Below are 26,270 nucleotides of genomic sequence, written 5' to 3' on the forward strand. Positions count from 1 at the left end.
ATTTATATTTCTGCAGATTTCTGAACCAGCTGTGAAATGACTCTGTGCCTTTAATTATGCTCTTTTCTGTTTGTTGTGCCCTGCATTATTTTTGATAGGCAACTCTCATACATCCCTTTAAATTTGCCTGAAGTAACTGTCTTATCTGTAATTTATTTTACTATTGGCCTTTTTTCCTGTTTCCCTATCTGTAAAGGGGGATAATAATATCTACCTCAGGGTCTCAGGGTCATACTCAGGATCAGATGCTTAGATATCTAAAAGTACTTTGTTTATAGCATTTGAAAAGTACTTAATGAATGTTACCTGTGTTGTTATTATTGTTCATTTTTCACATGTTGGACTCCATTACACTATGAATTTGTTCTTTTTTAAGATTTTATTTATTTATTTGAGAGAGAAACAGAGAGAACATGAATGGGGTGAGGGGCAGAGGAAGAGGGACAAGCAGACTCCTCACTGAACATCAAGCCCCACTCGGGGCTCCATTCCAGGATCCTAAGATCATGATCTGAGCTGAAAGCAGATGCTTAACCAACTGAGCCAGCCAGGACCCCCCCCTACACTATGAGTTCTTAGAAGACCAAAATGGGTTTTTGTTTGTTTTGTTTGTGTATAGGTTAATTGCTGGCATATTTAAGAAGAGTTTTCCCCATAATTTCCCCTTAACAAAAACCATTCATTATTCAATATTCATTGTTGATTTAATGCTTGTTAATTTTTAAAAATATTTCAGAATGAAGATTTATTAAATGAAATAAAACAACTTAAAGAGGAAATAAAGAAAAAAGATGAAAAAATCCAACTATTAGAACATCAGCTTGTAAGTATTATAGTGTAGTACATAAAGTAGAGGCTTTTCAAAGTGCACAATATATGTGTTTTGTTTTGTTTTTTAAAAAGTCTGGCTGGAATTGAAATTTGGCTTTATTTTTGGCTTTCAGAGTTGCGCTTTTGTGTTATTTTTATATTATATGAATTCTGAAATATGTGATTTACTTCAGTCTAAATATTCAAAAAGCTTAGTCTAAATATTAAGTACTCAAAGTGTAAAGAAAGTCTTCATCAGTCCATTTCAGTGGCCTTCATTTGGATATTCTTACTTACATTCATGTTACTGATGAAAAATAAGTGTCTTTCTTCATATATGTTTAAAGAAATGAACTGGTGAGTTGAGAACAAGGCATTTTTTCTCTGTGAGAAGAGAAATTAAGCTGGATTTTAGGCTTAGATTTCAGTCAGTAAGACTGTCAGAGTGAACAATATGCCAAGAAGATGCTTCTTCCCCATGGATGATACTGAGTGATAACTCAGAGTCATGTTCGAATCTTTGAAACTTTGTAATTGTTACAATTTCAAATGTTAGTCTCATCTAAAATCAGTATGTGCAGTATATTGAACATAATTATAATTTAGTTCATAAAATTGAAAAGGCCAGGATAACACAATAATGGCATAAAAATGACCAGGAAAATATTTGTTGGAAGTCAAAGCATATTTTGGTATAACAAAGTATTTAGTAATATGAATATCACTTAGAATATAAAGGATATAATTTATTGAACTCTGAGCCGCTGAGGTCAGATCACATAGATCCAACTTATGAATAAATAATGAGGACAGATGGATCAGATGTTATTTTTGAGAGTATAAGGAGAACTTAAAAATCTGAAACACAAATGAATGGGTATTGCAAATCAAGGGCCTACCAAATATAAAATTAATAAAGAAAGTAATAAGACCTCATGTTTGTATTTCAAAACTAAAGATAAAAACCTAGCCAGTTTTCAGGGAGAAGAAAAACAGCATTAGGCAATTAAGTAAGCTTCAGATTTTGGAAAAATGTGTTACAGAGCACAAGAATTGTGTCTAGTGCACTTCAGAAAAAGGTTATGCCCTCATATTTTATATCTAAACAAATTTTTATTCATATACCAAGGTAAATTTTCAGACCTTTAATATCTTGAAAACTATGCCATCCGGTTAACTTTGTAAAATTGCTTAATAATGCATACCAAATAGTTGAGGCTAAGATTTAAAAAATAACTCAAGAATTTTAGGAGGTTGAGGGGGCATCTGTGTGGCTCAGTCAGTTAAGTGACTGTATCTGTCTCAGGTCATGATCTCAGGGTCCTGGGATTGAGCCCCACATGGGGACTCCCTGCTCAGCAGAGTCTGCTTCTCCCTCTCCCTCTGCCCTTCCCCTTGGCTCATGCTTCTCTCTCCTTCTCTCAAATAAATAAAAACTTAAAAAAAAAAAAAGAAAGAAAGAAAACCATTTTTAGGTAGGCTGGATGAGCTGAACTTCCCAGCCAGTAATGGGAGAAAATTTATTGCTCATTATTTTATCTAATGTAATTATATATCATTTGAATGTTGGACTTTTTGAATTTATACATTTTTATTTTCTTGAAATTAAAAATTTTTAGTTTTTAAATTTTAAATTACTATTAAATTTTAAAAATGTTTACATTAAGTAAAGTACATGTTTGAGGAAGGAAATAAGGAATATCCTGAACTCAGAAGTTTTTCTCTTCTACAAATGGATATCTAGAATTATTTTTAAAATATTCTGATATACTTACATAAATTAAAAAATTTTTATGAAATGCTTTAAAATAACTATTAGGTTAGAATAGTATATTATACAAAAGATAATTTTTTTTAAAAAAGACATAGAAAGTAGAAAAATACCAAGGATATCTAAAAACAGCAGAACTAAGGTGACAAATTAGATCAGATGTAATAACAGTAAATGAAAATAGTCTTATCTCTCTTAGTTTCATTGAGGATTTAATGCAAAATCCATTAATTTTCTTTGTATATAAAGAAATTTAAATCAAATAAAATGGTACAATAATGTTGAACATAAAAGGTTGGGTGAGACAAAATGAAATTACTCCCATCAAAAAAGCAGGGGTTGCAATAAAAAGATAAATCTAAGATGGGAAGAATTATGAAAAGAGGTCACTTTATATTGATGTATGGAATGTATATATTGATGTATGGAATTAGGAATGAAAGGGAGAGCAGTTTATTTATTTTGGAGCAGGTCCTAGAGGAGCAGGGATTGCTGAGGGATTTTTACAGGAACAAAGGGGACTGCGGGTAACATCTGCCTCTTCCACCCCCCAGCATAAACACATGGCCAGCTGTGTGAGGTAGCCAAGTACTGATATACACTACCTAACTTGGTAACACCAAGCCTTGCCCACTCCCTTGTGCTTTGGGGGATCCACTCTTCCAAGTCACGTTTGCCTCAGTCCCCATACTGCAGATCCCCTCCCCCAAAAGACCTGCACAAACCTTGGCAACACTGTCTCCTGACCCAGGCATTTTGCAAGGCTGGGTTGGCATCAGGCCCATTGGCAGCAGGCCCTGTGGAAACCCTAGGTGTTAAAATTGTGCACCTCAACTGGAAACCAAACACTGCCCACAACAGGCAAAGAGAACCTCTGCAAATAACTGGATTAAAAGAAAAAGTGACCAGGACACAACTGCAAGGCCCACACAACACATATAGGAGAACCCCAGAGGATTGTTGAAGAAGAAAACCAAAGCTGAAGGCACCACAATGTCTGATTTCAAGCTATGTTACAAAACTGTGATCAACAAGATACCATGGTATTGGCACAAAAGTAGGACACATAAATCAATGGAACAGAATAGAGACTCCAGAAATGAACCCTCTACTCTATGGTCAACTAATCTTCGACGAAGCAGGAAAAAATACCCAATGGGGAAAAAGAAAGTCTCTTCGATAAATGTTGATGGGGAGAATTGGACAGCTACATGCAGAAGAATGAAATGAAACTGGGCCATTCTCTTTATACCATATACAAGATAAACTCAAAATGGACGAAAGACCTAAATGTGAGAGAGAAATTCATCAAAATCCTAGAGGAGAACATAGGCAGTAATCTCTTTGGCATTTGGCCACGTTGACTTCTTTCAAGACACATCTCTAAAGGCAAAAGAAAGAAAAGGAAAAATGAACTATTGGGACTTCATCAAGATAAAAAGCTTTTGCACAGCAAGGGAAACAGTCAACAAAACTAAGAGACAAACCATGGTATGGGAGAAGATATTTGCAAATGACATTACAGATAAAGGACTGGTATCCAGGATCTATAAAGAACTTTCCAAACTCAACACACAAAAAACAAACAATCCAGTCAATAAATAAGTAGAAGATATGAACAGACACTTCTCCAAAGAAGACATACAAATAGCTAACAGACACATGAAAAAATGTTCAGCATCACTAGCTATCAGGGAAATACCAATCAAAACCACAATGAGATACCACCTTATACCAGTTAGAATGGCAAAGATTAAGAAGACAGGAAACAGCAAGTGGCGAGGATGTCAAGAAATCCTCTTACGCTGTTGGTCGGAATGCAAGCTGATACAGCCAATCTGGAAAACAGTATGGAGTTTCCTCAAGGAGTTAAAAATAGAGCTACCTTATGACCCAGCAATTGTGCTAGTAGGTGTTTACCCCAAAGATTCAGATGTAGTGAAAAGAAGGGACACATGCACCCCAATTAGTGTTCATAGCAGCAGTGTCCACAATAGCCAAACTGGAAGGAGCTGAAGTGTCGTTCAATAAATGAATGTATAAAGAAGATGTGGTTCATATATAAAATGGAATATTACTCAGCCAATGGAAAAGATGAATACCCACAATTTGCATAGATTTGGATGGAACTGGAGGGGTTATGCTAAGTGAAATAAGTCAGTCAGAGCAAGACAATTATCATATGGCTTTGCTCATATGTGGAACATAGGGAATAGCACAGAGGACCAGAGCGTAAGGGAGGGAAAACTGAATGGGAAGAAATCAGAGTGAAGGACAAACCGTGAGAGACTCTGGACTGCAGGAAACAAACAGCGTTATGGAAGGGCGGGGGTTAAAGGATAGGGTAATTGCATAATGGGTATTAAGAAGGGCACATGTAGTGATGAGCACTGTGTGTTATACACAACTAATGAATTGTGGAACACCACATCAAACACTAATGATGGCTAATTGGACACGATTAAACAAACAAACAAACAAACAAAAAAACAGAACATTCCTCCTTAAATACCAGAATACAGATTCTTTTAAAGTGCACATGGTACATCCTCCCGAATATATCACATATTAGACCACAAAATAAATCTGAACAGATTCAAAAGATCAAAGTCATACCATACATCTTTTCTGAGTACAGCACTATGAAATTAGAAATAAGCCACAAGAAAAAAATCTGGAAAGAGCACAGATTCATGGAGGTTGAATAACATACTATTAAACAATGAATGGGTCAACCAAGAAATCAAAGAAAAAAGAAAAAATTATATGGAGATAAAAATTGCTAGCTTAAGAAGCAAGAAACATCTCAAATAAAGAATCTAACTCTAAACACAAAGGGGCTATAAAAAGAACAAACAAAACCCATAACAAGGGGTACCTAGGTGGCTCAGTGTGTGAAAGCCTCTGCCTTCTGCTCAGGTCATGGTCCCAGGGTCCTGGGATCGAGCCCCACATCGGGCTCTCTGCTGAGCGGAGAGCCTGCTCCCCCCACTCTCTCTGCCTGCCTCTCTGCCTGCTTGTGATCTCTTAAATAAATAAAATCTTAAAAAAAAAAAAAAAGCAAACCATAACAAGCATAAGGAAGGAAATAATAAAGACTAGAGCAGAAATAAATAATACAGAAACTTAAACAATAGAACAGAGCAGTGGAATCAGGAGCTGGCTCTAAATTGATAAACACCTAGTCCACACTCATTAAAAAAAAAGAGGACTCAAAATCAGAAATGATAAAAAAAAACACCCAAGAGCATAGAAATGCAAATGATTGTAAGAGAATATTTTGAAAACTTTTATGCCAACAAATTGGACAACCTAGAGGAAATGGATGAATTCCTAGAAATGTTACCTTGCAAAACTGAAGCAGGAAGAAATAGAAAATTTGAAAAGAGCAGTTATCCAGAATGGAATTGAATCAGTAATCAAAAACTACCAACAAACAAAATCAGGTAAAGACATCACAAAAAGAACTTTAGGGCAATATCTCTGATAAATAGTTGCAAAATTCCTCAACAAAATATTAGCAAACTGAATCTAATAATACATTAAAATGAACATTAACCATGATCAAGTGGAATTTATTGCTGAGATGCAAGAATGGTTCAATGTGATACATCACCTCAATAAGAGAAAAGATAATGATGATCATTTCAAGAGAGGGCATAAAAAACATTTTGGTAAATTACAACATCATTCAAGATAAAAATCCTCAGCAAAGTAGGTTTAGAGGGAACATACCTCAACATAATAAGGGTCACATCTGAGAAACCCATGGCTAACATCATACTCAATGGGGAAACCTGGGGCTTTTCCATTAAGAGCAGGAACAAGAAAGGATGTCCACTCTCACCATTTTTATTCAACATATCACTGGAAGTCCTAGCCACAGCAATCAGGCAACAAAAAGTAATAAAAGCCACCTATCCATCCATCCATCCATCCAACAAAAAGTAATAAAAGCCACCTATCCATCCATCCATCCAACAAAAAGTAATAAAAGCCATTCATCCATAAGGAAGAAGTAAAACATTCACTGTTTGCAAATAACATGATACTCCATATAGAAAACCCAAAGACTCCATCAAAAAACTACTAGAATTGATAAATGAATTCAGTAAATTTGCAGGATAGAGAATTAGCGTACAGAAATCTGTTGCATTTCTATATACTAATAATGAAGTAGCAAAAAGAAATTAATAAAACAATCTTATTTGCTGTTGCACCAAAAATAATAATTAAAAAAAAAAAAAAACCCTAGGAATAAACGTAACCAAAGAGGTGAAAGACCTGTACTTGAAAACCATGAAATATTGATGAAAGAAATTGAATATGATAGAAAGAAATTGAAAGACATCCCATACCGTGGATTAGAAGAATAAATATTGTTAAATTGTATATACTACCCAAAGCTATCTGCAGTTTTAAAATAGTTGCTATCAAGATACCAACAGCAACTTTCACAGAACTAGAAGGAATCCTAATATTTATATGGAGCCACGAAAGACCCCAAATAGCCAAAACAATTTTGAAAAAACAAAACTGGAGGTGTTTTAGATGTCAGGTTTTATTAAAATCATATCAATGTAATCAAAAGTAATCAAAACAATGCCCTTGGCATAAAAATAGACACATAGTCAATGGAACAGAATAGAAAGCCCAGAAATAAACCCACAATCATATGGTCAATTAATCTATAAAGAAAGTAGGGATATCCAATGGGAAAGATCGTCTCTTCATCAAATGATGTTGGAAAACTGAACAGCTACTTGCAAAAGAAGGAAACTGAAGGACTTTCTTACATATACACAAAAATAAACTCAAAATGGTAGGAGGAGACAAGCTTGTGGGGAAGTAGGAGGAGGCACCGTTTCAACCTATACTCCAAAGTGAGCTGATTACCTGGCAAAGAACTCTGATCACCCATGAAATCAGCCTGAGATTAGAATTATACACTTCTGGATCTCAATGGGGGCAGAAGACGCTAGTAGGCAGGTAAAGTGGAGTGGGAACATTGGACTGACATAGGAAGATAAACAAAAGGGGGAGGGAGCCACCAGAAGCAACCCATTGGAAAGTAATACCCCAATACGAGAGTGCCCTGCGATTGGGGACCAGCATTAACTTGGATTCTGGTTGAAAGCACTCAAAAAGAGCAAAGGATCGTTGGGGGGAAATTGTGGGAATTGGGTGGTTAGGGACAGGGGCTTGAGTCCATCAACCCAGGACAGCCACCACTGGCGCTGAGTCAGAGAGAGTGCAGCGAAGAAGCCAGATCTTGGTCCCTGAGTGGCTGGTGTGCCTGAGAGTGTCTGGGTGGCAGCACAGCTGAGGGTGAGGGAGCCTTGCCAGCCAGCAGAATCACAGCCTTTTGCACTCTCCATGGGCGTGCTGCACTACCAGAGTCTGAGTTGTGCCCTACACCCTCCCTAAGAGAGGTGCCTTCAGGTGCCAGTTGGCGCTCTCTCAGAGCCAGAGAGTCTGAGCACTCCCCACCCAGGCCAGCGTGAAATTCTCAGTGCTGCTTGGGACCTCTCTAGCATGGCTATCTTGGTTTTCAGTACAAGCAGGAGTTCCTGTGTCCCCAGAGACTCTGAGTAGGAATGTGCTCTGCCAGTGGCTCAGGGTGAATTTATGTGCTCTGGAGCACCCAGAGGGGAACAGACTGAGGCTTCTCTCTGAGAGGGAGGTCTGGGTGCAGTTTTCTTTTCTCTAAACCTCCAAAAACCATCAAAAGCTGCCAAGGAGAGAGAAAACAGACAAAAAAACCTTCAGAGAAAAAAAGCCTGAAAAACCAGTTTCCTCAGAGCCCACCCCCTTGATGGGGGCAGGAGGACTTAACTCTAGCAAGACTCCCTGAAAATCCACACAGCAGGCCCCTCCCCCAGAAAGCCAGAAAGACAAAAAAAGACAAGAGGACAACCACTACTACTTCGTAGATACAACCTTTATTTTTAATTCGTTCCCACTATTCTGGTTCATTTTTTTAATATATAACTTTTTAACCTATTTACCATCACAATGAAATGTCCAGTTCATAAAATTCCATAATAACCTTTTAACCTGAACTTTTTGATACATATACCTGTGTTTTTCTTTTGCTTTTCTATTTTTTTAATTCTTTGAATTTAAATTAATTTTATTTTGGTTTATTCTTTGTTTTTTTATATTTGTATAGAGATAAGCTTCAAGGTAATCCCCTTTCCCCAATCAATGCTACCCCTATAGGTAAGCCAGTTTTTAATCCTCCTTTATCTTAGGAAAGTTGAGTCCTTTAAGAAAGATATCAAGATACATCCAGGAAGAATCAAAATAAACTTCCTCACCCACACTGAGAATTTATAACCACTCTCCCATCATTTTCTTCTGCCAGCGTTTCTGTGTATTTGTTTTTGTCCTGGTAGTATATAAATCTTACACTTGGGGTTGTTTTTGATGAGGTTCTTTTTTTTTGCTTTTATTTATTTATTTTTCTCCTGTCATCTACATTTGTCAGTCTTTTTGTTTGTCTGTTTTTGTTTGTATACTTCATAAATCTTACCTTGGGCCCATTTGGGCTGGGCCTTCTTTTATTTTATCTTTCTTTTTTTTCTTCTCTCTCTCTCTCTCTCTCTCTCTCTTTCTTTCTTTTTTCTTTCTTTTTGGTGGGGACTCTTGATTGCTCAGAAGTCTTCCAGGGTGCACCTTGCCTGCACCATGGCCCATACAATCAGCTACACATCCATTCAGCCATCTCTCACCAAAATGACTAGGAGGAGGAATGCCCAACAGAAGAAAAATTCAGAGACTGGGCCTTCTGCATCAGAGCTATTGCATGTGGACATAGACAATATGTCAGAAAGGGAATTCAGGCTAACAATTATTCAGGCAATAGCTAGGTTGGAGAAAGCCTTTGATGACAAAATGGAATTGATTAGGGCAGAATTGAAAGCCGCCAGGGATGATGTTCACAATGTTCTCAATGAGTTCCAATCTAATCTAAATTCTCTAAGAGCTAGGGTAACTGAGGAAGAAGATAGAATTAGTGATCTGCAGGACAAACAGAGAAAAGGGAGCAGGAAGAAGCCTGGAACAAACAGCTTAGAAGCCACAAAAACAGAATTAGGGAAATAAATGATGCCATGAAATGTTCCAATGTCAGAATTATTGGAATCTCTGAGGGGGAGGAGAAAGAAAGAAGACTGGAAGATATAGTTGAACAAATTCTCCACGAAAATTTTCCCAGTCTCGCGAATGGAACCAGCGTTTGTGTACTAGAGGCAGAATGGTCTCCCCAACAAGATCATAGACTCTAGGAAGACCTCAAGACACCTGATCGTGAAAATGATGAATCATAATTGTAGACAGGAGTTCTTGAAAGCAGCTAGGGCAAAGAAATTCCTTATGTACAGAGAAAAGCCCATCAGAATAAATCAGACCTGTCCACAGAAACCTGGCAAGCCAGAAAGGGCTGGCAAGACATATTCAAGGCACTAAATGAGAAGAACATGTAGCCAAGAATACTTTATCCAGCAAGACCGAAATTCAAAATGGGTGGAGAGATAAAGAGCTTCCAAGACTGGCAAGTTTTAAAAGAGTATGCAACCACCAAGCTGACTTTGCAGGAAATACTAAGGGGGGGTTTTATAAAAGAGGAAAAATCCTAAGAATATCATTGAACAGAAATATATGGGGACAATCTATAGAAACAAAGACTTCACAGGTAACACAATGTCAATAAAAACATATCTCAATAATCACTGTCAACATGAATGGCCAAAATGTGCCCATAAAATGACACAAGGTTGCAGATTGTATAAAACGACAGCACCCATCCATATGTCATCTACAGGAGATACATTTTGAACATAAGCATACACCCAGACTGAAAGTGAAGGGATGAAGTATCTTTCATAGCAATGAGCTTCAAAAGAAGGCTGGGGTAGCGATTCTCATATCAGATAAATTAGATTTTAAATTAAAGACTGTAGTCAGAGATATAGAAGGACACTACATCATTCTTAAAGGGACTGTCCACCAAGAAGATATAACAATTGTAAATATTTATGCCCCCAATGTGGAAGCAGCCAATTACATCAGAAAACTGTTAATCAAGATAAAGAGTTATATTGATATGAATACATTAATAGTAGGAGATCTTAACACGCCTCTCTCAGTAATAGACAGATCATCCAAGCAGAAAATCAGTAAAGAAGAGCATTGAATGACACATTGAACCAGATGGACCTCGTAGATATACATAGAACATTCCACCCTAAAACAACAGAATACTCATTCTTCTCAAGTGCACATGGATCCTTCTGCAGAATAGACCACATACTGGGTCACAAATCAGGACTCAACCTATACCAGAAGACTGAGATTATTCCCTGCATATTCTCAGATCACAATGCTTTGAAACTGGAGCTCAACCACAAGGAAAAGTTTAGAAGGAATTCAAACACCTGGAAGCTAAAGACCACCTTGTTTAAGAATGCTTGGATCAACAAGGAAATCAAAGAAGATCTTAAAAATTTATGGAAACCAATGAGAATGAAACCAACTTCGGTCCAAAACCTATAGGATACAGCAACAGCGGTCCTAAGGGGAACACATAGCCGTCTAAGCCTCTCTCCAAAAAATTGAAAAATCCAGAATACACCAGTTGTCTCTACACCTTAAAGAACTGGAGAATCAACAACAAATTAAGCCAGCTCCACACACAAGAAGGGAAATAAGCTCAAATTGACTTTTTTTTTTTTAAAGATTTTATTTATTTATTTGACAGACAGAGATCCCAAGTAGGTAGAGAGGCAGGTAGAGAGAAAAGGGGTCCCTGTTGAACAGAGAGCCCGACGTGGGGCTTGACCCCAGGACCCTGAGATGATGACCTGAGCCGAAGGCAGAGGCTTTAACTCACTGAGCCACCCAGGGGCCCCAGGAAATAAACTCAAAATGGCTTGAAGACCAAGGTGCCTGGGTGGCACAGTCAGCTAAGCATCTGCCTTCAGCTCAGGTCATCATCTCAGGGTCCTGGGATTGAGCCCCAAGTCAGGCTCCCTGCTCAGGAGGGCTCTGCTTTTCCCTTTCTCTCTGCCTTTCCCCCCACTCATTCTCATTCTCATTTTCATTCTCATTCTCATTCTCTCTCTCTCAAATCAATAAATAAAATCTTTTAAAAAATGGATTAAAGACCTAAATGTGAGATCTAAATCCATAAATATCCTGAAAGAGAGGATAGGCAGTAATTTCTCTGACATTGGTCATAGCAACATTCTTCTGAGGCAAGGGAAACAAAAACAACAATAAACTATTGAGATTACATCACAATTAAAAGCTTCTGCACAGCAAAGGAAACAACCAACAAAACTAAATGACAGTCTACTGAATTGGAGAAGATATTTGCACATGACATATCCAAGAAAGGGTCAGTATCCAAAATATATAAAGAACTTACACAATTCAATACCAAAAAGACAATCCGATTTAAAAATGCACAGAAGACATGAACAGGCATTCCTCCAAAGAAGACCTACAGATGACCAACAGGTACATGAAATGATGTATCATTTATCATCAGGGATAATCAAAATCATAGTGAGATAACACCTCACATCTGTTAAAACGGGTAAAGTAAAAAACTCAAGAAACAAGTGTTGGCAAGAATATGGAGAAAAAGGAACCCTTGTACACTATTGTTGGGAATGCAAACTGGTACAACCACTGTCAAAGACAATGTGGATTTTCCTGAAAAAGTTAAAAATAGAATTATTCTATTTCAGTAATCACACTACTGGATATTTACCCAGAGAATACAAAAACACTAATTTGAGGGGACATATGCACCCCTATGTTTATCTCAGCATTGTTTATAATAGCCAAATTACAGAAGAAACCCAAGTGTCCATCAATAGATGAATGGATAGAGATATGTTTTATATATGAGAGTGAGAGAGAGTGTGTGCTTGGATGGATATGTATACATACATATATGTAATATATATGTGTACCATTACACACACAAAGATGCATATATGTATGTGCATTGGAATATTATTCAGCCATAAGAAAAAATGAAATCTTGCCATTTGCAACAACATGGATAGAGATGAAGTATTATGCTAAACGAAATAAGCCAATTAGAATAAGACAAATGCCATTGGATTTCATTCATGTGTGGAATTTAAGAATCAAAACAAGCAAATAATGGAAAAACAAACTCTTAACTATAAAAAACTAACAGGTGGTTACCAATGGGGAGGTGGATTGGGTGGGGGTGAAATAGGTTAAGGGGATTAAGAGTGTGTTTGTCTTGATGAACACAGTGATGGATAGACTTGGTGGTTCACTATGTTGCACATCTCAATATATCACTGTATGTTAACTACACTGGAATTTAAGGGGAAAAAAATGTGAAGGATTTTCAAGGTGATTTCAAAGTCCCTTTCTAGTTCTAGCTATCTATGCATTTTATCTTAACCTGAGTTTGCATGTACACTTTCAGAAAATTGACAATATAAAGTGTTAAATTCATATTTTGTGTGAAAAGTTCATATATAAAATCAGATTGCAGTGCTCCAAGTATTTAACTGGATTGTATAGAAGCTCAGCTATTTAAATCTTATTTAAAATGCTGAGAATGCTCTTTTATTTTTCCCTAAGTATACTAAGTAGTAAGTTAATTTAGATACATTTACACATTGGAGCCTTAGAATAATCTGGTGAAATTATTAGTGTAGAAATTTCTTTATAGAGTCATGGAAAGTAGAACTCAGCTTAAGCAGGTTAGCTGTGTCATAGATTTGAAAAACTGGATTATATACCTGGTTTCAAATTCTGCCCTGAAACTAAATAGCCATGTTGTTTTAGGGAAGTTACTTTATTTCTCCTCAGCCTCTTCTGTATGTGGGTGTAATAAAAATAATACAATATAGGATTATGATAGTCTAATAAACTATGTATGAAAACTGAGTAATGCTATACCTGGGCCATGGGTGCATGATTAATACTACTCTTATTGATGATTTGCCCCAAATCACCCATCTAGTAAATCAGTGTATATCTTAAGATGTTATGTTACAAGTAAAAGTCTTTAACTAAAAGAGGCTTAAAAGTTAGAACATCTGTAAACTCAAATAACAAAATTGTGTAGATCTCATGGTTACTTAAATGGTCATTTCGGTAATGGTGAAGTTCTAGGTTGGTTTTCTGGAATCTTTTTGGCTGTCCTGTGCTGGTTACAAGATGTATTCTGTAGTTCTGTGTGTCATATACTCCTGTATTAGTCCCCAAATGTAGGAAAAGGACCTTCTTTTCTCTAGTATGCCTTTAAAAAAAAAAAAAAGACATTTATTTATTTCAAAGAGAAAGAAAAAGGTAAGGAGAGGAGAGAAAGAGAATCTCAAGCATGGGGCTTGATGCAGGGCTGGATCCCATGACCCTCAAATCATGACCTGAGCCAAAACCAGGAGTTGGATGCTTAACTGACTGAACCACCCAGGCATCCCTCTAGCATACCTATTTTTAAAATCAAGAGCACATTCTCAGAAATTATCCAGACTTTGCGTATGTTTTATTGGCTAGGTTTGGAATCTTTATCACTTCCTAAGCATGGTAGAATGGGATTAATCTGATTGGTTCACACTAATCAAAATATATCATTGGGTCAAAAGGTAGGATACACTTTCCTGAATATGGGACTACATAGAATGTGAGCCTCCAAACAGAATCTGTCAGCAAAAAGAAAAGCATGTGGACAGGGAATGAGTCGGGTAGTTGTTTCACATCTATTGAAATGTCACTAAAAACTAGGTTTTTCAAATTATAAAAAATTCAAACATTTGCCTAATATTGTTCTTCATATGTTAGTTAACAGATTGACTACAAAAAGGAAATTACTTCTGGAACTGCAGTAGTCAGGATAGAATACATAATGTGCTTGCACTAAGATAAATATTTTTTCTTTATATACCTTCCATATATATTAAAAGTTATGTCCTATTATAGTGAATTCTCTTGAGACTTTTTTTAAAAAAATATTTTTATTTTATTTTACTTTTGAGAGAGAAAGAGAGCATGAGCAGGGGGGAGGGGTAAAGAGAAAGGGAGAGAGAGAATCTCAAGCAGACTCTGCACTGTGCCAGATGCAGGGCTCCATCTCAGGATTCTGAGATCATAACCTGAGTCGAAACCAAGAGTCAGATGCTTAACCAGCTGAGCCACCCAAGTGCCCCCATGAGACTCTTAAGTTGCCTACTTAATATGGTGAATTTTGTTTCATTCACTATCCCATTTTTTAGGAATGGGAAATATGTCTGTACTATAAGAAATGGAAAATGTCTATTCTGCAGAGATTTTTGTTTTTAATTAGATCTTATTTTATATATGGAAAATGGATTGATTGAAAATAAGAAAAATAAGAAAAATTCTGAATTTTGGTAAATTTTAAAAAATAAGACACCTAATTTTAATTTGATGCAGTAGTTAAGAATTTGTTATGTAGGTTTTCCTATAAGAAAGTTTACCTCCAGTGAGATTGTTTAATAAATAATATATATATTCCAATATATGTATTGGAATATAACAGTACTCCACACTAGGGAGAAGTTCACATTATGTCTTCTTGTTCTTTTTAAAAATTTGATCATTATTTATTTGAGAGACCAAAGTTTCCACAAAAGGTACGTTGCTTTGTGTTGTCTAAATGAGTTTGCTTTGAGTGGAATCATATGCAGAGAATTCATTTGTGAACTGGAATGGTCAGATGGATCTTGTCAAAATTCAGTGGTCCTTCAAATTCTTTTGTTCAATAAGGGTAACACATCATTAAGAAGGCTTAAAAGCACCACACATGTGAATAGACAGCCTTATCTGTGGACCGGTGGTGTTTAATATCCATAGAGTGCCATCAAAAATGAATTTAAGAAACTCTGGTGTAGTGACTGTAGTACCATTATAGTTTAGAGAAATACATTATATTTTGCAATTGTATTCCTTATAATCTGTATATTGTTATATATATTCTACATTATTATATATACATTATTATATATATTAATATATATTATTTTTATACACATAGTATTATATATATTTATACACATAAGATCGTAGATAGTGTATTTATGGACAGTGTAAGAGATTCCCAAGGTTAATTTTCACTATACAGAATTTTAGCTTTACTGAGTGACTCTGGAATCCAGTCTCTGAATAAGATGGGAGACTAATGAATAGACCTGGATGTTTGCTTTTTTTTCATGAGGGTGATCTTTTACCCTTTAAGAGAGCCTCTAATTATTTTTTTAAAAGATTTTATTTATTTGTTGGATAGACAGAGATCACAAGTAGGCAGAGAGAGAGGAAGGAAAGCAGGCTCCCCGCTGAGCAGAGAGCCCACTGCGGGGCTTCATCCCAGGACTCGGGGGTCATGACCTGAGCTGAAGGCAGAGGCTTTAACCCATTGAGCCACCCAGGTGCCCCAACCTCTAATTATTTTTGTATGTATATATGTGTATATAGAATTATACCCGTGTAAATTTTGTGGTTTTATTCAGGCAACTCAGTGTAACTGCCACCAAAATTCTAAAGAGGAAAAATGCACATATGCTGATAAATATACTCAAACACCCTGGAGAAGAATTCCTGTAAGTAACATATGCCCTTAACCTCTTCTCTTGTCATTTACTCTTTTGATGTTCGTTTCACTCTTTTTACTTTAATCTAATAATTTTGAATCTGCCATGGCTGTAATTTTTTTTTTTTAGGTAAGTTGATTTTTCTTGTCTCTTATGTGCTTTCTAAAGCTTCTCTTATGTGTCTTATATAAATGAATGTGCATTTAATAGCTTTTCTGTTCTGCACACTACAGCGCATTTTATTTGAATGTTTAGTCTCCTCTCATTGCATGTATTTATGAGAGTGGTATTTCTCCATGCCCTAAAAGAAGTAGAAATTTAAAAAGAAATGCAGTCTTCCCTTTTTAACAGCATGACTCTTTGGAAGTACGTGATGTAGCTTATTCTTTTGTTGTTGTTGAAACTTTCAAATATATTCTGTTATAATTACTCAGATGTTGAGGCTGTTAAGAATAAGTGCATTAAAATATAGATAGTAAAGGTTATGTTTAGGCATGGTTAGGGAATGGTTTCTTCTAAACAGTATAAAGTAACCAAGTTTTCTTGTTTTTCAAAACACATTTAGGCTAACATACACTGACCATAATTTAATCTGAGTTCTGAAAATAAGTTCAGGATGTGCCTGAGCCAGAGGGTCATCGCATGGCCTGCTAGTCATCCTAATCCTGTTGTTGGGTGCCAACTAATAGACATTTTTTGTTAAGAGAATGCCTAATAAGCCACATTTGACTCTTCTTTTGCCTTGTTTAACAGTGGAATCGTAGTAACAGAAATGAACAGGGAACCATAATGGTTACTATAATCAACAACCCAATTTTTAAAACTTAGCTATAGGCTTTAAAGTTTATAAAATACTTTTTTGTTTTTTATCTAATAAGTAACATTTTTGTGTGTGCTCACATAAGGTGCGATACTAATAATTTATTCAACAAAAGTTGATGAGTCTCTCCCATCTCAGTTATTAGGCTCTTGAAGTAGAAATAAGAATTGGGGAAGAAAATGCACAGACCATTCAGGATTGCTTCTTTCATGAGCAGGTGTTTATTAAAGGGACTGGTGGTGTGATACACTTAGAGTGCATTGAGTTCTGTTAGGTTCAAAGGATTGGGAAAGTCTAGTCTGAAGAATCAAGGAGCTTGGTGAAAAAGGTGAAGGTTGTGGTTGAATTCTAGAAAGTAAAAGATGTCAGTAGACAGAGAAGATAGAGTATTTCTTTAAAGGATGTGGAAGCTTAGTGTGAAGGAAATTTCAAAACAAGACTATGCCTTTTGCTTCTAGATGAAAGTTTGGGTTTCCCTGTTTCTTCAATTTTCCTCACAGATGTTTGTATTTTCAGACACTATTACTAAGTAGATTGGTGATTTAAGTGTGAGATGTTCCATTTTCCCATCCTCATGGGAGTTTTTATACCATCTCTGGATTCCTTCATCTTCTGTTCTGAAAACTGTTAATCAGACAAAAAGTAAATGGTATAAAACCAACCCCAAGACATTGCTCAGTTATTTTACTATAATTTGAGCGAAATGAAGGTCAGTTTTCCAGCCTAGTACTTTAATAAACCCAGACTTCAGGCTTCCTTGTTATCTACTGAATAGGAATCACTTGGCTTAGCACCTTTGCTTATAGTTATCCAAGTTAACAGAAGGCAGGGAGGTTAAATGGCATATTAAAATTTCCATAGTCAGTCAGTGGCTAAGATAGGCTACTGACTGCTAGTACAAGGTTCTTTCACCCAGAGGTGCGCTGAGGAGCCTTAAAGGATTGAGAGATATTTTGCAGATTGAAATGGAACAAATATCCTTGACAAAAGGAACAGTACAAGTAAAGGTGATGAGGTAGGACGATACATTTAGACAACAGTAAGTATATGATTTTGGCTGTAACACAGTTGTATGTTTAGGAAAGTAGTTGAAGTTGTGTAAAGTCCATTTAAAAATAGAATTAAAAATTTTATCTGCAAAAGTAGTTTTATTGAGTTGTATTTAAAGAGGTAGTTACATATATTTACTTAGTTAGATAATTATTAACTATTGAGGTTAAATTTTGAGTTTATTCTCTCATTTTTATGTTTTTTGGACTTAGGATTCATTTGAAATAAAATTACCTTATTTTAGAAACCATTTACTATAATGAAGATTTTCTTTTCTCTTCTAAAAAGTTATACTTGATTCTGCATGTTCGTTTTTTAGCAGGAACCCAACATCTTTAAGCAAGATGTTGGTGATGGGGAGGTGCAGTGGGATCCTTCTTTGACCACAGTGATTTTGTTAGGTAGCAGTTTGGGGAATCAAAGCATGTTGTATTTCAAAATCTCCAGGTTGAGTGTAGGTAACATTTTTTGATCTGGCTAGTAAGACTTCGGGAAGATTGAAAGTTAGAGTCTGAATCCTTGTTCTTTACCATTTCCTGAATATCTTGGGGAATTTAATTGCCCTTCTTGACACTCTTAGTTGAGAATCTCCTTCAGAGGTTTATGAGGCATATGTAAGCATGTCCTCAGAATACTTCTGGCATCCAAGGAAATAATCTGGTTATAGTAGAAGGCACAGAAGGATGGTAGAGAAGAGAGAGGTACCATTCATAACACTTGTTGGCAGTCATTTGGGACATGGAAAGAAAAATGAAAAAAAATGGATATTTTTAGAAGAAATGAAGGAAAATAAGGGTGCTGGATTTTAGATTTAGAGAGGGAAAGACAGAGGAAAAGGAGATATGAATGAGCTGTCAGAAAAGATGCTACCTTAAGAGGAAAGTGGAGGGTGCCCGGTGGCTCAGTTGTTAAGCGGCTGCCTTTAGCTTAGGTCATGATCCCAGGGTCCTGGGATCAAGGCCTACATCAGGCTCCCCGCTCAACGGGAAGCCTGCTTCTCCCTCTCCTGCTGCCCCCTGCTTGGGTTCTCTTTCTTTCTGTGTCTCTCTCTGTCAAATAAATAAATAAAATATTAAAAAAAACAAAAGAGGAAAGTGGATAAGTCTGCTTCTGGTGAAATAATTTATCTGAGGGACAGAGTACCCAGATAAAATGGTGAAATGGATAACATGAAAAGAACAGTAGTGTGGAAGGTATCTAATCATTCACACAAAAACAGTTGAAGTGAGACTAGGAATACTAGGAAGATGGTGATTATGTGAGAAGATTCATTTAAAATTTTAAACTTATAAAAGTTTATTTTTAAAGATAGTATGACATTATTATTTCTGTACAAGCATGTTCTTATAAGTAGCATTATCTTGGACTGAATTAAATATTTTTAATGTATTTCTAGTATTGTTTCAAAGCATTTAACATCACTGTGTGAAGATTTGCACATTAAGTAATTCTAAATTTTTGCAATATATACATTTTACAGAGCCTTTGTTTAAATATCTTAAATGAACTAGAGAAGCCAAAATAGCAAAAAAGAGAAAATTTCTAAAAAAAAGAAAAAGAAAAAGAAAACATTTCTAGACTCAGACCATCAACTGTCTTATTATTTATCCCTTGAATCTCAAAAAATGGATTGTAAAATGGACACAAAGGATCTTCTTGGCCTGTCAGATAATGAATGGCTCACCTGGATTCCTTTTAAAATTTAGTGTAGAAATAAATGCTGTCTTATCAGTATCAGTGAGAAAGTTGCCTACCAGTTGAAATTCAGAATATGCAAAATTAGATCTGTTACTAGTTTTCTTTCATATCTTAAGAACTCACTTCATTATATAGCAGAGAGGTGAGGAAAGATGATTTCCTATGTATTTTAAAATGTTCTCTTAGAATTAGCTTCTAGTAGCGGATCAGAGATTTAATCCATTTTATAGTTTAATAGATATGTATGTGACTTACATAAATTCAGCAATTAGAATATGGTCAGGATTATCAGCAATTCTTTGTGCTTAGAATTAGGTTCTCATGTCTCAGATTTACTAGATTATACATACAGTTCAAAATATCATAGTCAAGTATGTTCCTATAATAGCTATTTATAAAATAGAAAAGATAAAATCAGAAAATTGTATCACAGACATATCACAGAAATCATGTCAACTGTTCATAATTTCCCAAGGAGAAGGAGTTTGCTAACTTCCTAGCAGCATGCTATATGTACTATTAAAGAACTCTGCTCCCTCCCTTTTTCTGCTTGCCTGGGAGATAACATAAAATACTACGTGAAAGGGAACATCATAACCTAAAGATGTGTCTTAAGAGAACTCTCTCCTTAGTCCTTTTTCTTTCACACTGTATGCCTTCCTGATTTGAGAATGGGAAGCATTATTAGTTAATTTTTATGTGAGATTAATGTCCTGATTTTATACTTTGTCATTTCATTTTATCCCAATTGGTGAGGTGTTATATTACTACTCATATATATTCCAGAGGGAATTAAGGATTTCTTTGTGGAGGTCTTTATTTACATTCACTGTTGTTTATATATAGCATATGCCACTAGAAGTATTTTTAAGTGAAATATACATATAAATTGGTATTTAAACAAATAATTATAATGTGATCATGAAATTATTTTTAAATTTTTGGTGCCAAAGAAAAAAAATTTTTATGTGTGATCATTTTTAGATATGGACCATTGAGTATGGTCTGTGTTTCAATGAGCTAAATGCTGACAGGAGCCATCTTTACTGAGACATCACATGCCAGCCACATGTATTTATGACAATACAACAAGAATCCTATTATGTGTATTGTTACTCTGATTTTTAAACATTTATACTATAGCTTCTTTGGATACATCTGAAACCACTAACAAAATAGAATTGTTTTTCAAGGCTAAGAACAAATTAAATATGACCATTTTAGCAATTGAGTGATTTATCTAGTCATAAATTTTAGGGGTATCTAAATCAGCACCCTCTAATACCAAATGCCAGAAATCTAGAAAGAATTTTTAAAACTTTTTTTTTAAAGATTTTATTTATTTATTTGACAGAGAGAGATCACAAGTAGGCAGAGAGGCAGGCAGAGAAAGAGAGGAGGAAGCAGGCTTTCCACCAAGGAGAGAGCCCGATGCGGGGCTCGATCCCAGGACTCTGGGATCATGACCTGAGCTGAAGGCAGAGGCTTTAACCCTCTGAGCCACCCAGGCACCCCATCATTTTTAAAACTTTGTTTAAAGTATCCATTGAAGAAGCAAAGTTTTATCTACACTGTAATTGGAAAACAAAGGACAGTACCAAAGTTTTCTACTACTGGGATCGCTTCATTTGTGTAATACAGAGTTCAATTTACTGACTTGTACATCAAGGATGTAGGCAGGATGTAGAGAGATTTTACTCTTAGAAATTTAATGATAGCAATCAGATGAGAAATGGATAATCCTGTTCACTTTCAGGAAGCAACTTGATAAATCAAGTTAGGTGAAGTTAGGTGGAGAGGAAGATTCAGAGTGTGGAGGGGACTTGAGTGCATAGAAGGCAGAAATCTTTCTAGTGCTAGAGCTTCATCTACTAGGAAAGCTCAGTGTTGTAGTGCCAAGTGCCACAGACCCTTCCGGAGCAAGTAAGACTATTCCAGGGAGCTTCCTAGACTTTCCCAGAAGAGGGAGAAATTGGCAAACTAATCATGAATCAGGAAGAGTTTTATCTCTTCGGTGTTAAGATGAAAATCCCCTAAACTTACTTGAGGTGAAAACTCTCATCTGTTCTCACATCAGCATTAAGAAAAAGCAGCTATTTGAGGGAAGAGCTAAAAGTGTTCTTGGAAGAATTGGCTCACAGTTCCTTGTCTAATCCCACACAGAGTTCACACAGTGTTTTATGTGAAGACCTGGTAGGCTTTATCTTGAGAGAAATGAAGTTACCTCTAAAACCCTGAGTTTCATACACTTCTGTTTTTCATGTTTTCCTTTTCCTTTATTTGGTTGTTTTTTTTTTTTTGTCCCACAAATTTAAAGTATAAATTAGAACATTGTGCATATTGTTACACTGTTTATGTCAGATATCCCAGGTATGTTTTTCTACAAGTAGATTTTATTTTCCTGCTTGGATTCCAGGAATATATTCATACGCATACCTACTTCTCTTTGTTTCATATAAAACAAAGTGTTTTAGACAAACCACATTTCTCTAGCAGAAAGCATCTCATATCTGCCATTTCATCTTAGAAGTCATCAGAAGATTTAAAATAGATGCAGATGAGCAAAAGATACTTTCTTGGCTAGAGCTTAACGAACTTTATGAGTTCATTGCATCAACCAAGAAAGAATTATGCACTCTCTGCCCTCTCTATTAGTGCTCCAGTAGAAATATAATGTGAGCTGAATATATAATGTAAATGCCCTAGAATCCAAATTAAAGAGAAATACAGAATTAATTTTAAACAAAATATCTGATTAACCCAGTAGTATCATTAAAAAGTGGAATCAGTATAAAGAAGATATTGAGAATTTTTACATTCTGAGCTTTGGTTTTTATTTTTAACCAATTCTTTGACATTTAGGGGTATTTTACATTTATACAGCATTTCATTTTAGAGTGTCCATAATTCAGTTCTGTGTGACGGTCATTGGATTAGGTTCTAAACCTGTACTAAGTAGCAGGAATTAATGATCTCCACCAAAGTACATTCCTTCAGCTTTTAAACCATAGATTCATTTTCTGATTCATTCCGTGAACTTAGACTAGTTTATTCTGTATTTCAATCCCAGTGTGCTAAGGGTTTTGGATACTAAATCAAAGACATTGCTGGATTCTTAGGGTAAATCTGAGATGATAGGAGAGTGAAGCTCTATTTCTGGACCAGAGAAAGGTGGACATGTTTTCCAGATTTGGGGACTAGACCTTCTGGATCTCAGATCCATCTTAAAACTGCTGTCACTTATGATACACTTCAGTTCAGGAGTGTAGCCTGTTCCAGCACTCACTGCTGGAACAGATCCGTACATCTGGGAACTTGGGTTGCTTCTGCTGACTTTTTGCTAAAGATCAGGTCTCCCGCCCTTACCTTACATCTTATTAATCCTGAGTCTTCGAAGTTTCAAAGTTAAGTTCTTCTTCCACAAGTTCTTTTTTGTTTTAGAAACACTCCCAATAGGTAGGGAATCAGGGGGAGGCAATACATGCTCTTAATGCTGCTGCTTAGTGTTGCCTAAATGTCTGGTATTCTGAACTTGCCTGGTCTCAGGGTTTAGTTAGTCTTGTACTTTATAGCTATTTCAGTTGTTCATTGTCAAAAGGACTAAATAATCTTTCTTCTTTTCATACTCAGGGAAATTACCTGCAGTTTATAGAGATATTTTCCCCAAGAAAATATAACCCTACCAATATAATCAGCATTTTTACGTAGTCTTCTTCTGTATTATTCTAATATGCATTATGGTTTTATTCCTCTATTTTTAAATTTTTGTTTTAAATACTTACAGATCCATAAAAAGTAATAAAAATCCTTTGTATGGTTCACCCAATATCCCGTAATGATTACATTTTATATAAGCCTAGTACAGTATCAAAACCAGGATATTGTTTGTAGTATGTATGTAGTTCTGTGCCATTTTATTACTGTGTAGATTCTGGCAACAACACTGTATTTAAGAAGCAGAATTACTGCACCTCTACAAAGTTCTGCCTTGTGTGCTACCTTTTAATAATCACAGTCATTCCCTTCTTCCTCTACCATTCCTCATGGCAACCACTAATCTGATTTTCCATGCCTATTAATCAAATCATTTCAAGAATGTTATGTGATACTATATAGTGTATGAGCTTTTGAGATTACTTTTTTCACTCAGAATAACACCTTGGAAATTCATCCAAAGAGTTGTGTCTATCAATAATTTGTTCCTTTTTATGGCCAAGTATTGTTCCATTGATATGGGTCATTGAGAGACATTTTAATCACTTCTAGTTTTTAGCTATTCCATATAAAGCTCCTGTGAGTATTTGTGTAGATGTAAATTTTCATTTCTCTGGGATAAATGCCCAATAGTGTGATTTCTGGGGCATATGACAGTTCTCTGTTAGTACTCAAAAAAAATTACCAAGCTGTTTATCACAAATGCCAGAACAGATTCTCATCAACATTGTATGAGTGACAGTTTCTCTGCATCTTTACCAGCATTTAGTAGTAGTATTATTTTTTAATTTTAGCCATTCTGGTAAGTATGTATTGCTATATCAGTGTAGTTTTAATTTCTATTTCCCTAATAACTAATGGAGGTAATGTCTTCTTATGTGCTTATTAGCCATTTTCCTTGAAATATATCTTCATGTCTTCCCATTTTCTCACTTGACTTTTAATTTTTTTACTGTTGAATGTAGAGTTCTTTATATACTCCCCGAGTCCTTACATAAGAGTAAAGTATGTGGTTCCAGGTATTCCCGCCCTGTCGATAGTTTGTCTTTCCATCTTCTTCATAGAGTCATTCAAGAGTAAAAGATTTTAATTTTGATGTCCAATCTATCAACATTTATTTTCTTTTGTGGATTTTTTTCTTTTGTGGATTTTTTTCTATTGTGGATTTCTTTTTATGTTATATCTAAACTCTTTATAAACCAAGGCCAAGACACTGAAAACTTTTGCTTTCTTCTGAGATGTTTATAGTTTTACACTCTACATTTAAATCTGTGATCCATGAGGCACCTGGGTGGCTCAGTCAGTTAAGCATCTGCCTTCAGCTCAGGTCATGATCTCAGAGTCCTGGGATCCAGCCCCCTCTTGAGCTCCCTACTCACTGGGGAGTCTGCTTTTCTCTCTCCCTCTGCTCCTCCCCCTGCTTGTTCTCTCTCTCTCTCTGTCAAATAAATAAATAAATAAATAACGTTGAAATAGATAACTCTGTAATCCATTTTCCATGAATTTTTGTAAGACATGAGGTTTGGGTCAAGGTTCATTTTTTCCCTACAAATATCCAGTTACTTTGCACCATTTTAAAAAATATTATCCTTTCTCTATTAAATTCCCTTTGCATTTTTGTCAAAAGTCAGTTGACTATATATTTGTATATATCTACTTCTGGGTTTTCTATTCCATTGATCTGTGTGTCTACACCTCCACCAATACTATACTGTCTTGATTGCTGTAACTATAAAAAGTCTTAAGTTGAACGATCATCCTACCTTTTCTTTGTCATAATTGCTTATGTATTCTAATTTATTTGGTTTTCAGTGTAATTTTAGACTTAGCTTGTGTTTATCTAAAAAAAAAAATCTTGCCAGGATTTTGACAGAAAATATGTTATACCTAAATATCATCTTGGAATTAACATCTTTAGTATGTTGAGTATTCTAATCCTTGAATATAAGGTGTATCTCTTTATTAATTTAAATCATTTTAAAAATTTCTTTAATGAACATTTTCTAGTTTTCAGAATACGAGTTCTACATATGCTTTCTTTGATTTATTATTTCATCCTATTTAGTAATTATAAATGGTATTGTCTTTTAAATTTCAGTTTCATATGCTTATTGCTGGTATTTAGAAGTGCAACTGACTTTTGTTTATGGATCTTGTATCCTATGAACTTAATAAACCTATTTCCTAGTTCTGGGTTTTTCCTATAGATCTATATTTTCTGTGTGGACTGTCATGTCATTAGCAAATAGGAACAGTTTTCTCAATTTTTTTATCTATATGTCTTTTATTTCCTTTTCTTACATCATGCCACTGGGTAGGACTTCCCATAGTATGTTGAATAAGAATGGAATCATAGGAATATGATGCCATATTCCTGATCTACAGGGGAAAACATTCAGTCTTTCACCATTAAATAAATGTTAGCTATAGGTATGTGAAAGATGCTTTTTATCAAGTTGAGAAATTTCCTTTCTATTCCTAGTTTGCAGAGAGTTTTCATCATGAATGTGTGTTACATTTTGTTCAGTCCTTTTTGCTTTACTGATATATATGAACATGTCATTTTTTTCACTTTAGTCTATTGATTGCATTGATCATTTTTGAATCACTCTTGTTGACCTAACCCCCCCCATCATGGTGTATACTTCTTTTACATATTTCTGAATTCTAATCAATAATGTTTTTTTAAGACTTGTTTATGTTTATATTCATTGTATTATGTTTATAATGGTCTGTTGATTTCTGGTTTTTTGTTTTGTACTGTATTTGTTGATTTTCTCTTAGGGTAATTCTAGCCTCA

At 35.5% G+C, this 26,270-nt stretch overlaps 1 protein-coding gene across 8 annotated transcripts in view; it reads left to right on the forward strand.

The window, feature by feature from the left end:
* Positions 1–26,270, forward strand: part of CCSER2 (coiled-coil serine rich protein 2) — a 187,570-nt gene that overhangs the window by 145,074 nt on the left and 16,226 nt on the right. For all 8 annotated transcript variants that reach the window (XR_009403943.1, XM_059397936.1, XM_059397935.1 and 5 more), the window contains 2 exons: positions 737–823; positions 16,108–16,197. Coding sequence is in view for 7 of the 8 variants with exons in the window: in XM_059397936.1 (XP_059253919.1) it covers positions 737–823; positions 16,108–16,197 (177 nt within the window). In the remaining variant the exon portion in view is untranslated. Of the gene's footprint in view, positions 1–736; positions 824–16,107; positions 16,198–26,270 lie in introns of those variants that run through there.

Source organism: Mustela nigripes, chromosome 4, assembly GCF_022355385.1.
Source record: "Mustela nigripes isolate SB6536 chromosome 4, MUSNIG.SB6536, whole genome shotgun sequence".
NCBI lineage: Eukaryota > Metazoa > Chordata > Mammalia > Carnivora > Mustelidae > Mustela > Mustela nigripes.